The sequence below is a fragment of the Drosophila tropicalis genome, unplaced genomic scaffold (genome assembly GCF_018151085.1).
Source record: "Drosophila tropicalis isolate 14030-0801.00 unplaced genomic scaffold, ASM1815108v1 contig_158, whole genome shotgun sequence".
Classification (NCBI taxonomy): domain Eukaryota; kingdom Metazoa; phylum Arthropoda; class Insecta; order Diptera; family Drosophilidae; genus Drosophila; species Drosophila tropicalis.
In genome coordinates this window covers 11,246,070-11,261,286 of record NW_027172602.1, presented here as the reverse complement: position 1 = coordinate 11,261,286, position 15,217 = coordinate 11,246,070, and the positions used below count along the sequence as shown (strand labels likewise).

General features: G+C 39.2%; 2 protein-coding genes across 4 annotated transcripts in view; one reads left to right on the top strand and one right to left on the bottom strand.

Moving 5' to 3' along the window:
• The window catches only part of fog (folded gastrulation), a 30,060-nt gene extending 14,984 nt beyond the window's left edge, over window positions 1-15,076 (top strand). For both annotated transcript variants that reach the window (XM_068283703.1, XM_068283704.1), the window contains exon 4: window positions 11,646-15,076. In XM_068283703.1, coding sequence (XP_068139804.1) covers window positions 11,695-13,986 — 2,292 coding nt within the window. In that variant the 5' untranslated portion in view covers window positions 11,646-11,694 and the 3' untranslated portion in view covers window positions 13,987-15,076. The remainder of the gene's footprint in view (window positions 1-11,645) is intronic.
• The window catches only part of LOC137571936 (chaoptin), a 123,614-nt gene that overhangs the window by 41,914 nt on the left and 66,483 nt on the right, over window positions 1-15,217 (bottom strand). For both annotated transcript variants that reach the window (XM_068283701.1, XM_068283702.1), the window contains one exon: window positions 8,590-8,625. The gene's annotated coding sequence lies outside the window, so the exon portion shown is untranslated. The remainder of the gene's footprint in view (window positions 1-8,589; window positions 8,626-15,217) is intronic.

Below are 15,217 nucleotides of genomic sequence, written 5' to 3'. Positions count from 1 at the left end.
TGACTGCAAAAACCGCGGGCGGGGCGGGTTTGAGCCGGGAACGGAACGGAACTGACGGCATTGGTAACCTTGTGGGTTCACCCCGCATAAATATTCCTAGGTTTTCCACAACATTTCTCTTCTGTGTTGGCTAGCAAACAGAAACACAAAACAAAAACAAAAAAAAAAAAAAAAGTGGCTAATTAAAACAACCTTCAATTGTAAAGATTTGCTTGGCAATTGGGTCGACTTTTGAAGTATCCATTAGACCAAACTCAGTGCCGCCACCTATTGATCAGTATTTCTGTGCATTCTAATTAGATTTCATAGATTCACCATGCAATTTAAAGGATATAATGGTATTATAGAGGATGGATAGTTAAGTAATTTATACTTGGCCATGAGAAGATAGAAAGAACTAAAGACTAGATATACTAAAATCAATTATATATATATATATACTTCTTACTGTTTACAGGGTATTGCAGAAAGGGAATAACGATTGAAATGAAAGCAATAAATAAAATAAAATTCAATTCCCAATATTATGGAAATATTTTGAAATAGTTTAACATTTCGCATTCGGTTTGTTCAATTCAATAGTCAGACAGTCCGATAGTCAGTCCGACGACTGTCAGTCGGTCAGTTATGTTTTATGTAATTTTCGTGAGAGGCCAATCAAAAACAAGTCAAATAAAATACAATTCACAGCCGCAGCAACAAAAAAGAGAAAACAATTGTTGACTTTTATTTGCACGCGTTTTTTTTTTTTCTTCTCTTTTTATTTGACGTTTTCTGGCGCAACAACAACAACAACAACAACGAAAAATTCAAGGCCAAAACCTTTATTTGTGCCATATACCATTCGTGGTACATGCACTACTACACCCCTGCCCCCATTCCAGCCCCACCCACCCCCTGGCATTCCCTTCAGTTTTTGTTTAGGTTTTGCGTTTTGTTTGTTAAACATAGAAAAATTGCCAATTTAACCGATTGAAAGGGTGGTGGGACGGTGCGTGTTGGGCTGTCGTGAGTGGGTGGGTTATACCCCGGTCATGTGTCTTGAATACGGAAAAAGAAAAAAGATTTCAAGATTTTTGCCTTTTTGGATTTTAAATACATGCATATTTTCATTTAAGCAAATTGCGTTGTTTTTTTTACTTTCGCTTTGGCGCGTTAAACAATCAAAATAAATATTCAATTAATTCTGTTTTCATGCACATAATTATGTAAACAATTTCAATCAATTTCGGATGTATGTATATCGTTGGGATTAACAGTGTCAGTAGTTATTGAGAATCATGTATGCAAAAATATTCGCAATTATTCATTATTTCGTTAAAGTTTACTGATTTATTCAGTTTATTCATTTGAATTATTTTTGATATAATTTCGATTTTCCATTATCGGCCAATGCCAAGATCCACTTTCTCAGTGAGCCACCGAAACCCCACCAAAATAAATGTTGTTCCATGGTGGTGGTCTTTGTTTTTTTCCCCCTTGCCGCCCCCACTCCAGTGGACCTTATCGATACTTATCTTTACAATGTCGCTTTGAATGCTCGGTTTGTTCCATGTTCCATGCAATTAGATGTCGCCGTCATCATCATCATCATCATTGTTGTTGTTGTTATTGTTGTTGTTCATGTGAGGTAGTCACCAATATGCGCCATCATTACACATACGACTATCTCTCGGTTTGCTGAGTATCTAAAAAGTTTGTTTCACATGCACTTGTTGCAGCTGTTGTTGCTTCTGTATTCTGGTTTATTTTGCTTCATTTTTTTTCTCTCCCTCTATTCTTTCTGTGTGTGTTTGTCTGTCTGTCTGTTTGTGTTTGTCTCTATGTGTCTGTTTGTATGTGTATCTTTTGAATTTGGCCAGACAATGGTCCGGAGTTGCGGCTGGATCTCTAATGTGAGGCTTTTTGATAAACCACAGACAACCAACACGGACGACAACGACAGCGACGATGATGATGATGATGACCGTCCGTCGCCAGCAACGTCAGTCAGCAAGCAAACAGTCCCCCAAACCCAAACCCAAACCCAATTCCATGCATTGATTGTTGGGTGTGTGTGTGTGTATGTGTGTGTGTGTGCTCTATCTATCTATCTACCGACATTCGAAGTTCGCCACTGATCTTGTAATTGTAGCTCATCATCATATGGCATCGTTCGTCATTCATCCGTTGTCGGGCGACGGCGGCGACATTGACAGCGTTAATTGAATTGCAAACAGCGAATAGCAAAAGGCGAAAGCTTTTTGCTTTAGCTAAAGCCATAGCCATAGCCACAGTCACAGTCAGAGTGTATTGGAGCGATCATTATTCGCCAGTAAGCGGCACTACTTCAAGACTCTCGTGTCACTTTCGTCACTTTGGGTGCTTGAAGAATTGAAAAAGTGCCAAGATGTACGAGAAGTGGAGTGGAGTGGAGTAGAGTCGAGTAGTAGAGTGGAATGGAGTGAAGCAGAGACGGTCTTAGTCTCAGTCTTGGTGTCGATGTCGATGTCGGGTATCGGTGTCGATGTCAAAGTCGATATCGGTGCCATTCATTGACCTAGGTTGTGTGGGCAGCGGTTTTTGCCAGTGAAAACTATCATTTAGCTAATTTTAATGAGCTTCTCTTTTTGGCTGATCGGTTTGTGAGTTTACTGGGGGTTGTCTAGGCCAGTTGAGAGATTAAGTTGGCTTATCATTCGCTTATCGTGTTGGCTTACCTTGCAACCGCGGTTGCAAGACGCACAATTAACCATTAACACATTGTTATCAGCAATGCCGGCAGCAATTAGCCTTGGCTATCAAGTGCACACATTCATGGTTAACACACAGTTTGTTCTGGCTCTTTAGAGGTGATGGCAAGAGAAGAAGCAAGACAAAAGATGCAGATACATTTCTCACTTACGTAACAGATAACAACAAACAATACAGAGACAGGGAGAGACAAGAGTAAATATGTGGCAAGGACGTAAGAGGAGCTCTTATCTCTCTCCCTCTCTCTCTGTCTTTCTCTCTGGCTCTCATTCTCCCGATCTCGCTCTGCGTAACTGTAACATTTGTATCTACGATATAGCGGAGTTTGTATCGGTGAGTGGTTCAAGGCTGACAGTCCGGCAGGTAAAGGTAGAGGTAGGCCAAGTGCACTACCTGATCACGCGTCTCTCTGGCACGATGTCTCTGCATCTGTGTCTGTGTGTGTGTGTGTGTGTCCTGAAGAGGACAAGAAACAAGTGGCGAAAAAGATTTACCACCAACGGTGTGTAGATTCTTGTCAAGTACTTTTCCTGGAGAAGTTGTTGCTGTTGCTGTTGGTCGTCGACCAACGACAACAACATTGCCGTTGCGTAAGTTTATCTATATACTGCTGCTGCTGCCGCTCTCCTCCCTGTATCTTTTTTCTTTCTTCGTTGTTTTGTATCTTTTTATCTGCATCTGTTGTTGCTGTCCCTGTTGTACTCAACGTGTTCTTGTGTTCTGCCTCTCGGCAATGTTTTTTTTGTGTTTTGGGTTTTGGTTTTGGTTTTCTTTTCTTTTGCGCTTCTTCGATATGAGCATTTTTCGTGTATTTTCCACAAGATTCAGTCTGTATTCAGATCTTCAGCGATTCACAAGTCTTTCGAAAACACCATCAGCAGCAGCAGCAGCAACAGCAGCAACCATTGGCAACATCGGCAACATTGGCGCGCGCGCAAAATCCAATACAAAACAATTGAGTGTAAACGAGCAAGCAAATATATATATTTCCGTGTGTGTGTGTGTGTGGTGCTCTTTCGTTCTTTTTTTTATTTGTTGTTGTGTTTTTTGTTTAGTGTTTTATCATTATCATCTTCAACAACAACAACAACAACATCAACAAGACTCCATATTATAATTGTAAGCAAATCGCTACAAGTGTTTGGTAAATATAACCAACTTTGTTATACATAATGATCATTCCGTATGTGTGTAGGTGGGTGTGCGAGTGTGCGTGTGTGTGATGGAAAGGTATTTTCTTTCATTTTCCTATTTCTTCTACTAAATTTACTAAACTAAGTTATACAAGAGACATTTGCAAGAACAGCAAAAGAACTCGGCCAAGAGGCATATGAAAATATATCTAAGATTCGGAAAATCTAAACGAACCAAGAAAAAAAAAATGTCTTCAAATCCTATTTCCACGACACGCTACACTCACACAAACATATATCAGACTTAACCACTGACACAACAAATTAGCCCCACACAAAACCTAATCGCTACTTATGCTAATAGCTGACTGAATCTACATATATATGTATATACTTACATAGATATACATAAATGCATATTTTAGGGAATGAAATCTAGCTGGAGGAGGAGTGACTGAGGGAGTAGTCAAAGCAAAAGGAAAATCTCGGAAAATGACTCACTCAGTCTTTTGTGAAATTTGAAATATGTTAAATGGTTAAGGGAATCAAATTAGAACAGAAATTCATTTGAAAGAACACAAACAGGGGAAATATTCTTCTTTTATTTTTCAAAAACAAATTCTTATAAGATGAATGCCCGGAAAGAAATGCAAACTGTAGTGTTCACCAAATGAAGAACCTCCTTTCGTCTTCCCCTTTTCAGTTAGTTCACAAGAAGACTAAGAGGCTACAGATAATGGATGGTATATTTAGTCTTAACCAGCTTTTAGGTTTCAAAATTTGTCAAAAAAGACTAAAAACTTTCAGGTTAAACCTTAACTAATGCAAATTAGTTTACTAAACCCTTTCAGGGCTAGTGTTGGACAAAGGCATAACATTTTGTAAACATTTTGTGCAAAAAGATGACATGACATACATACATACATACATATTTCATAAACTATTTGCCAAGTTGTGAAATTGTTAATTGTTCTTTTTTGGAGTCTTTTTATTCCCTTCCTTTTCTCTCTCTCTCTCTCTACATCTTACAACAATGTTTTGCTCAAATTTCATGGCTTGGTTTGGTTTCTTTGGTTTGTTGATTAATGTAAACCGATTCGAATGGCGTTTTTATGAATTCGGCACGCGTCGGCGTAAGCGAGAGTCCAATTCTGCCGCACCCACTCATTCATTCAATCAACCCACCCACCCACTCACCACTGATCCACTCACCAAACACCACTGGCGGGTGTCATAAACAATATTCAACTGTCGATGGCCCCAAAAACAAAAAAATCAAACAACAAAGTAAGCCAGGGGAACGAAAAGAAGCAAAACATTTGGAACTGCATTTTGCAGATCGTTTGCTTTCGCCTTTTTGGTTGCTTCTTGATTCTTTCTTTCTTTCTTTGTGATTTTTGTGGTTTTTGTTGTTGTTGTTGACCGTTTTCATTTTCGCTTTCGCAGCAATCTGTCCAGCGGTCTCCAGTCCCCGGTACCCGGTCGACGGACGGTCTGTCCATCTGTCTGCGGTTTGGCAACTGTGAATGGATTATTCCCCATTTGGTTGAGATCGAAACCCAGCAGGTGCTGGCCCGCCTAAATTGGTAATAATTGGAAAACTAATTGCGTTTCGCACGCCTTGTCTGGCCCTGTGCTGCTCATTTCTGGGCACTGCCATGCCTAGTCTTCCTCTCTCCGTTTTGTTTTTGTTTAGAAATCAATTTTCCCCCCAAAACGAAACAAAAAAACACAAAAACCCCATAAATATTCGAAATATATGTATATTTCATAGTCAAGTGCTCCATTGCACTCACCAACGGCGGGCACGTAGACCAGACCAGACCAGATCAGATCAGACCAGACCAATGAGCTCAAATATTCAATTTACATCATTTGATTTAAATGCACTGCAATTTGCACTTATCAGAAGGGGGCAGAGATTGAATTTGATGGGATAAGATCGGAGAATGGTATGGTATGGTATGGGATGGAATGGAATGGGGATCGGATCGGATCGGTTCAGACCATTTCGTTTCGAACAAACAACATTGATTGTCTGTCTCTTGCGAAATTGCCCAGAGCTGGGCCGATGATGTCAGTAAACTTTAGACAGATAGATGCTCATTTAATTTGTCTATATAGTATATAGGAATAGGTATAAGTATATTCATATATATATGTATATATAAATGCATTTTCATCTTCTATATACATATATTTGTGTATATATAATTCAATTATGTGCAAATTATTTCTCTTACAGAGTAAGAAAATACTGAATCTCGATCTCAATCAATCCATCGAGAATATTTTAACGAACTAGAATTTCAACATTAACGTCTTCCACACAATTTGTTTACTCAATTAAAAAGTGATGTCTCCTAACCATATTTGCTTAGAAGAATTCAAAGGGCAAATGGAACCCATCAATTTGATTGTTTTGCCTTACAAATATTGAATGATAAAGTAAAGTCATGTATTCTGGCAAACAATTGATTAGAAAAAGACCTTTTGATGTTTACCTTGCGGCATGGCAAAGATCATTGAAAAGATCCGTGTGATGATTGAATCCTGTTGCCTTAGAATCTTCAATTCCCAAATAAATATAAGTTGGGTCATCTTGTTGAAAATTAATGACTATTACAAACTAGGATTAGAACTCAAAAACTAATAACTAGCATAAAACGAGCCTTTAATGTTAATAGATAAATCGATTACCAGATAAAATTGATCCTAAAATAGACAGAGTGTTTAGTTAGTTTAGTGTGATTAGTTTGACTTGATGATTTTTCTCACAGTGTACAATTGAATTGATTAGATGATGATGTTATACGAATTGATGATCTCAGAATTCTTAAATAATGATAAACATATATTCATACTAATTAAATGCAGTTGGCATTTAAATTTTTTATTTTATTTTATTTTTTTTTTTTCATTTAAAATGCTGCAAACATAAAAGTCCCCCAAAAAGAACAAAAAAAAACTGAGACCAAGTTGTAGACTGAAACGAAGATTGAGTCTGAGTTGATCCGTCATGTACGGTGTATATATATTCACAGTTACCATTAAGTATAACGGTTTTCGAGTGCGACTACTTTGCCCATTTGCCCATTGCCTTTGCCTTTGCCTTAGTTATGTGCGATACACACGTCCGTTTGTTTGGTCCGGTCAGACGGTTCGAATGGCTGACTGGCGACTTGGTTGATTGGTCGGTTGGTTGGGCTTAGGCCACCTTTTGGCAGCTTAGCCAAGTTTATGCCACCAGCACGTTGAGTGATTGTTTTCTTTTGGCTAAGGTAAAGCAGTAAAACAACTAAATGACAGTCGACAGCAAAACGACAAAACCAAAACAGAAACAGAAACACAAAATTTAACCGCACTCGAACAACAAAAAGCGGTGTAAATTGCGCTCCAGTTGCCTGCTGAACTACTCCAAAGCACTTCGAACTACTTGATAGTGTTTCTTGCCGTTGCCAAGACCAAGTTGTTAATGCCGTTTTGCATATTGTCGTTGTTTGGCTACTTGTTGCGCCTTAACTGCCACTTCTTCTGTGCCTTCTTTCGCCCTCCCTTTTGTCTTTTCTCTCCTCTTCATGTCTTTCTCTTTGGGTATTTCATTTCAGTTTTAAGTTTTGTTGTTTTTTTTTTTTTTTTTTTTTTTGCATTTTCAATTTTAAAAGCCTCCCAACAATATGAGGGAGAAGCAACAACAAAAAAGTGAAGAAACTGGTTGACAGCAGTTGGTTAGTCAGTTGGTCAGTTAGTCGGTCAGTTTGTAGTAACTATCTTTAGCCACAATAATCCACGTGCGTAGGCAAACGGGCTGTGCGAGAGAGAGAGAGAGAGAGAGAGAGAGAAAAGCAAAACCAAAACAAGATTCAAGATACATTTGTATCTTGTTCGGTTTATAGCTCTTGAAATTGTATAATTCTTTTGGCCAGACATTGACATAGTCTGGTCTAGTCTAGTCTGGTCTGGTCTGCTATCTCTCTCTCTCTCTCACACTCCATCTCCCTCACTGATCACTAAAGTCCATTCCAGTCCACTTTAGTCTGTGGTTGTGGTTTTTTTTTTTTTTCTGTTGTTGCCGTTGTCGCTGAATGCATAATAACCCATTCTAATGGACAAAAAAACATACACATAGACACACTCACACACGGATAATGATACAAAACGAAGAGTTACAAAGTCACTTGTCTACTAATTGGACTACTTTGGACTACTTTGTGTGGTGCACGAGGCGAACAAGCAGCCAGAGTGTATAACATGAGATCACAGAATGGTGATGATGATGATGATGTAATACAAAATGCAACTGCAAATTGGCTATTGCCATTCATCTCTTCAGGGATCCACTATCTATTGTTCTCTGGGAATAAGCAAAACAACTGTCAGCTGATACTGATTCTTCAAGAATATATATACAAATGCATTGCAGATACACATGTGCATGTTTGTCCAATGCATTTCGTGGAAATCTTTTAAAAGCCTGTTGATTGTTGCGTCTCTGGGCTATATTCTCTCTCTTTCTTGCTTAATATCTACATTACCAGACAAAACTTGACAAATATTGCATTTAGCTAATTTCTTATGCTTTTTAATTCAAATTGTTTGATTTAAATAATATTTACTTTGCTTTTGCCAAGGTTCTTGTTGAATATTCATTTTTTAGTTAACTGATTCAATTAAAGCGAAAAGCCTTTGCTTTTAATTATTGTCACTTTTTTTACCTACATACCTTTTTGTCCAAATGTCCAAGAATAAAAGATTTACTCTGCAAAGAGAAAGAGAAGAGAGTGGAATTAAAGAGAATTGAGAAATGAAAATGTGTTTTTTTGTGGGTTTATGAAAGAGGCCAACAGTCGAGATTTGGCTTAGAGATACTGTAATAAGCTAGGACCAATGGGTCATGTTTAAGGGGGGAGTGTGGGGGTTGGGGCAATGCGAATGCAAGTGAATCGAGAAAAAGCTACGCGACGCAGCAAAAAACAAACAAGATGAATGGAAAGAGGAGAAAAAAGCGACAGAAAACGCCAATGGCACATGAATAAGAGGACACGCACTCGCATTGAAGAGGACACGGTGATGGGAATGGGGATGAAGGGGAAGGGGCGACTGAGGGGGTGCATGTTATTCAGCATACAAGGATTTGGGATTGAATCATTGAATTGAATTGAATACGTGCAAGCACGAATCAGAGAGCCAGCTAGATACGTGTTTGCCCCCAACACCCATACAGACACACACACACACACACACAGACAGATAGAGAGAGAAATTCTGGCGTTATCTTGTTACGTTATGCCATGTATTAGCAAGATGTCAATGTGGGTTTCCGGAATTATGTATAAACATCACAACACACACACACACACACAAACACGAATCACATAACACACAAACAATCGCGTAAAAAGGCATCAAATGTTGTCCTAGAGGAGACAGAGCCACAAAAAAACACCCAGCAAAAAAAGGACATGAGCACGAAGACCAATGCCAACACCGATTCCAACTTCAACTCCAACCCCAAACCCAAATTGACATCAGTTGCTGGTTTTTAATTAAAAATTTGCGACGTGTGAAGTTGATTTCAATTTTGGGGCTACCAAAAAAAAAAAAAAAAAAAAACAGAAAATAAATACACTACTGACAGATGAACAGATAGAGACGGAAAGGCAAAGAGTGTGTGAGAGAGAGAGAGAGAGATAGAGAGAGAGGAAGGTTGAGGAAGAGATACAGAATGAGATTGATGTTAGAATAGTAGAAAGTCCTTTCCAGTTCGTGACTGACCACTAAACATGAGATGGGGAAAGCAGCAAGTGTTGTATGAAGGGTATGATGAAATAACAGTTGATTTCTAGTGACAGCCAGCAGACACACACACACGTCCACACCTACAAATACAAATGTCAGTGTTCTGAGTGTATTTTTTGTGGGCGTTGGATATTCGTTGAAATCAAGGCGTGGCTTCATAAATATAGATTAGTAAATCGAAGCAAGAAAATGCTCCAAGAGAGAGAGAGAGAGAGATGATCCAATAGGATGTATATATCAAAATTGATGGGCATATGAATTTAGATTGATGTCATCAACATGAACACCTGTTAAGCCATAATTAAATTAGTTTTTCTTTCTCTCAAAAATTGGAAGCAATGCAACACCAACAGTTGAAATCAATTTAGCTTAGTATATACATATACTCTGCCTAGTCGGTTGTTTCTTCCATAGTTAGTTGCAACTTCCACCCTTTTTTTTTTGGTTAATTGCTTAAATCAACTTCCCTTTTGAGCCGTCAAACAAGTTGTTTATGATTTGTATGTGTGTGTGTGTGTGTGTGTTTGGGAATGCGGGTGTCAAAGTCATTGTTCTTGTTCTCTGTTTGTTTAATACAGTTATGACATTAACCTTATCGAGCCAGAGGAGACACAAACTTCAACTTGGCCAGTCGGCCTGAAGAGGAGGTACTTGACATTCACTTGCTACATATGCAATCCAGCGTAGGGTAGATAGGCTTTTTCGGATCCGGACACAGGCGTGGGATAGAATGAGATAGAATTCATGTGAAGCAAAGGAGGGAAGGGGCTGTTGTGGACAGTTTTTATGACCGATACGGTCGCTGGCAGACCTTCTCACTCACCAAAGAGCTATTAACAAGTAATAATGACAACAACAGCAGCAGCAATAATAATAATAAAAATAATAATAGCAGCAGCAACAACAACAAACCATAAACTCGAGTGCAACAGTTACAAAAAGTCGCGGCGGTCGCCATGTGCCACACTTGAACTCATAAATTCTAAGAACCCGCAGATAACCTACATACACATCATTGTATCTCTTTCTCTCTCTCTCTCTCTCCCCTTCCTGCTCCTTTTTAGAGTCTATCTCACGCTCTTTCTCTTTATGTGTCTCCTATATGTATATATATACATATATGTGTCTATATAAATAAACATTTGTGCGTGCCTCTGTCTGTCTTTGAAAAGCAAAGTGCAGCAACAAGTTGATGCAGTTGCTGACGTTGCTGTTGCTGCTGCTGTTGCTGTTGATGTTGCTGCTGTTGTTGATTATGACAACACCGATGACTGATGTGAGATACATCCACACTCACACACACACATATGTATGTATAACACTGCTTGTATGTGAGTGTGTCTTTGATATCACCATTAAAATGATGCCCAAGTTCACAATCTTTGAGTGACGCCGACGACAGCAGCAGCAGCAGAAACAACAGCAACAGTTGCCACCACTTGAACTGTGTGTGAACAGTGGCAATTTCTAGGCCATAAATGTGTGTAAACCCATTAACAATACACACACACACACACAAACATTTATATATACTTATAATCCTCTTATTAACTGAACTTACTTGAATCTCAATCGCTAGACATTTAATTTGAAAAGTTTTCATAGTTTAAAACACATTCCTCCCACTGTGCCGGGCCCCTTTTGACTGTGTGTGGGGCCCATGGGGCAGAGAACAGAAAAGAACAGAACAGAATTGAATCGAACAAAAACAGAAACAGCAACAGAGATGAGAACCGGTATTGTTCGTTACAACCAACAGCAAACGGCAATGGCAACAAAGGGCCAACAGCAGCACAAAGCGCATTGTATACTTAGCCACCGGACAGGGAATGACTAGAGCTTGGAAGGGCGGGGGAGTAGGAGTGGAAATGGAGGGGTGGTGGGGGGATGACTGACTTTACACACTGGGTGGCATTTTGGCCGCAACTTTATGCCAGACATACTAATTCATTTTCTATTCTTTTGCTCATCTGATTGCAGCCAGCTGATAGCCACCAGCAACGTTAGTACACGGAATCCAGGATTGGCCATGTCCATGATGGCATCATCCACATCCACATCACATACCATAGCTGGACGCCGATGGCTATGGCGTTTGCTATTCACTTTAGCCGCTGTACAAAGTTTGGCCCACTGCCTGCCCATTACATCGCGACCCTTGGAGGGTAATGCTCAGCGTTTGGCTTGGCAGGAGTGGCTCGATTTGCCCAAGGATCAAAAAACGCCCGAGAAGAAAGTGACGGCAAAATCCATATTCACATTGCCCTTCCGCCGTTGTCCGCCGGGACATAAATTGTATAATGAGCGCTGCATACCGCAGACCAATATTGATCCGCAAGATGTCCTCAAACAGGAATTAATATTGGCCGGCGGCGGCGTTGCTGGAGGACTAGGTAATGGCGGCTCACCGGTAATAATCACCGACTATGATTATGGCGACGAGGATGAGTTTAGTGATGAATTGCTTTACGATGCACCGCAGCAGCAGCCTTTAATGCAAACCACTGGCAATTTATCACCAAACGGTGAAGATCAGGCCTTGCCCAGTGAGGATGCACCACTTAAATTTAATCTATTCGAGAAGAAATTTCCAACGGGAACCGGCACTGATACAACTGAACAGGAATCCCTAGATGATATGTTGATGCTGTCACCCGAAATGAATGCAACTGCTTCAATTAATGGCAATGCGACAGCAACAACAACAGCAGCAACAGCACCAACATTTACTGAACAAGCCACGCCCACTTCGGTAGCAACTACCCCACGGCAAGCAGAAGGTATTAACAATGCAATTGCCCAAGGTGATGATCTATTACAGGCCGCGTCCAGTAATAATATCATATCAAGCACAACAACAACATTGCGCGACTTTGACATCAGCAGCATTGAGGCAATTGTTGTGCCCGCAGGACATCGGACAACAAACACGAATATTGAGCCAGAGGCTCAGAGTGTTCAGTTGGTGACAAGTTCTTTGAGTCCCGATGCGGATGCAGAGACGGATGCAAATTTAAGTTCAAGTTCCACTCCTTTACAGACCGAGGCGGATCTGGCTCAATTGCTCAAGGTCGACGCCTTTTTGCCGGCCAGCACCAGCCGCAGCAACATTGAAATGCTGCCAGCGCCCTATAGCAATCATCGTCGTGTGGCGCCATTGTTGACAGCAGAGGAGTTGGGGGAGGAGGCTACAACAGATATGGTAACCACCACACAGGAGGATGAAGGGGAAACCAAAACGGAGAAGGAGATGGAAACGCAGACAGAGACGGAAAGGGAGATGGAGACAGAAACCGAAACCGAAACTGAAGTTGAGGGGGAGGGGACAACTGAGACAACGCCTACAACAATGGATGAACCTGAAAATCATCTTGTCTTGATAAAATCGAAAGTGCAACCGGTTCAGTTGACACAAACAACATCAGCAGCAGCAACGACAACGACAACATCAGCAGCAGCAGCAGCAACAGCGACAACGACAACAACTGAAGCTGTTGCTACTGACCGGTTTCATTATCAGCATTTTGAAGATGTTGCTGCCAGCAATAGTGCCACCAGTGCCAGCAGCATTTTGCCTGAAAAGGCGAAGGCGGAGGTGAAGACTAGCAACAGCAATAACAACCACAACAACAATATAATGACAAATACAATTGCCAGCCAACACGACGATGATGATGATGATGATAATGATAAAACAAGCGAAATAAATCTGGCTGAAGAATTGCGCATCATCAATGAGTTGGTTAAAAGCAAAAAGCGTCACCAGCCACAACAGCCAGCAGGAACAGCAACAACAAGAATCACCACAGCAACAATTATAGAAAGCTCAACAGAAACAACAGGCACAACTAGTAGTACAACAGAAAGCTCAACATTTATAGAAACGGAAATGGAAATGGCAACTGGGACAGCAGCAACAGCAGCAATCATTAGCAATAATGCTGACAGCAGCAGTAGTAGCAGTAGCAGCAGCGCAACAACAACACCAACAGCAGCAGCAACAACAACAACAACAGCAACACAATTAAGTATTAATACAAATCGTAGCAATAAAAATAGTAAAATAATTAGAGTAAATAATGAATATGAATTAACAAGCAAAGCGACAACAGTAGGAACAATTGCTGCTGCCGCAACACCCAACAGCAGCAGCAACATCTCCTCCAGCGATGGTTATACACCCTTCTGGTGGTTACCAAACATCGGTTGGCGACTTGATCGCCAAGTCGATCGTCATGGCGAGGATCGTTCGCTTCTCTTGCGCTTTTTTAGCACATTTCGTGCCCCCTCAACTGGTGAGATAGCCGCGAATTTGCACTAATTTGAATCTATTGAGCGAAAAACATTGTGGTTCTTAGTTAATCTCACTTGATTTGAGATTAGCTAGAGCAAAACTTGTGCACACGTCGTTTTAAATTATATATATTTTATGCCAAAATTTCTAATAATTAATGTTAATTATTGTATTTTCTTTGTACATAGCATTCATCAACAACAACAACAACCACAACTTTTTGTCTTATTTATGATGTTGTATCTCTCTCTATCTCTCTTTCTATCTCACTCGCTCTTTATAGTTTAATTTAAATTACCATAGAATTTTTTCCTTTAATTCTCCAAAACATTTATTATTATTATAATTTCATTTTTTTTTTTTTTGTTGCAATTTTAAGTTGTTGATTTAATTTTATATGGAAAGTGTTCTGTAGTTTTTTTTTTTTACAATAGTTTTTAGTTTTTGCTGCTGTTGCTGTTGCTTTAGCAATATTTAATTGTGATTATTTACAGATAAAAAGTTTAGTTATAGAACTCAATTTAATCAAAACAAATATATATATTTATAGAAATAAGTATTTTTTTTTTTTTTTAATTGTAAATGTATAATGATGTGAAATGTTAAAGCATTCTGTTGTAACTGTGTGTCTTCTATTAACCCCCCGCTCCCCTTCCGCCGCACGACCATTCGGCAACCGACCCTGTGTATATATATCGATCGTTAAAGGGTAATATATAAAAAAACCAATAATGTATGTAAATCAATCTATATAATAATTTTCTTTTCTCCCCAATTTAGCATTTAAGTTTCAAAATATATTTAAAAGCAAACGAGAACGAAAGAAATGTTAGGAAAGTAAGAGAGTAAGAAGGAAACTTTCCCCAAATAGATTAATTGTAAACTTATTTGTAATGCATGTAAATAGTTATAGAAATCCTTTGTCTACTACTACTTCTACAAAAACAAAAAAAAAAAAACAACAACAACAACAAAACTTCAACAAGCTTCTTAAACAACAACATTTTTTCCGTTTTTGTCAAATTAAAAATTTACCAACTACCAAAGTTCTAAGAAAAAAAAACAAAACGCAAACAAACACAAATAAAGATGAAAAAAAAAACTAAATGTCAAGGAATTTAATTTTAGTTGTGCCGAAGTTTTTGTACCCTTGCAGTCATTGATCAGTAAAAATTTAATATTTTGAAAAACTTGATTTCCCTGTTTGAAATACTTGAATTACCTATCGAACTTCACTAATCCAATAATTGTTTGAAAA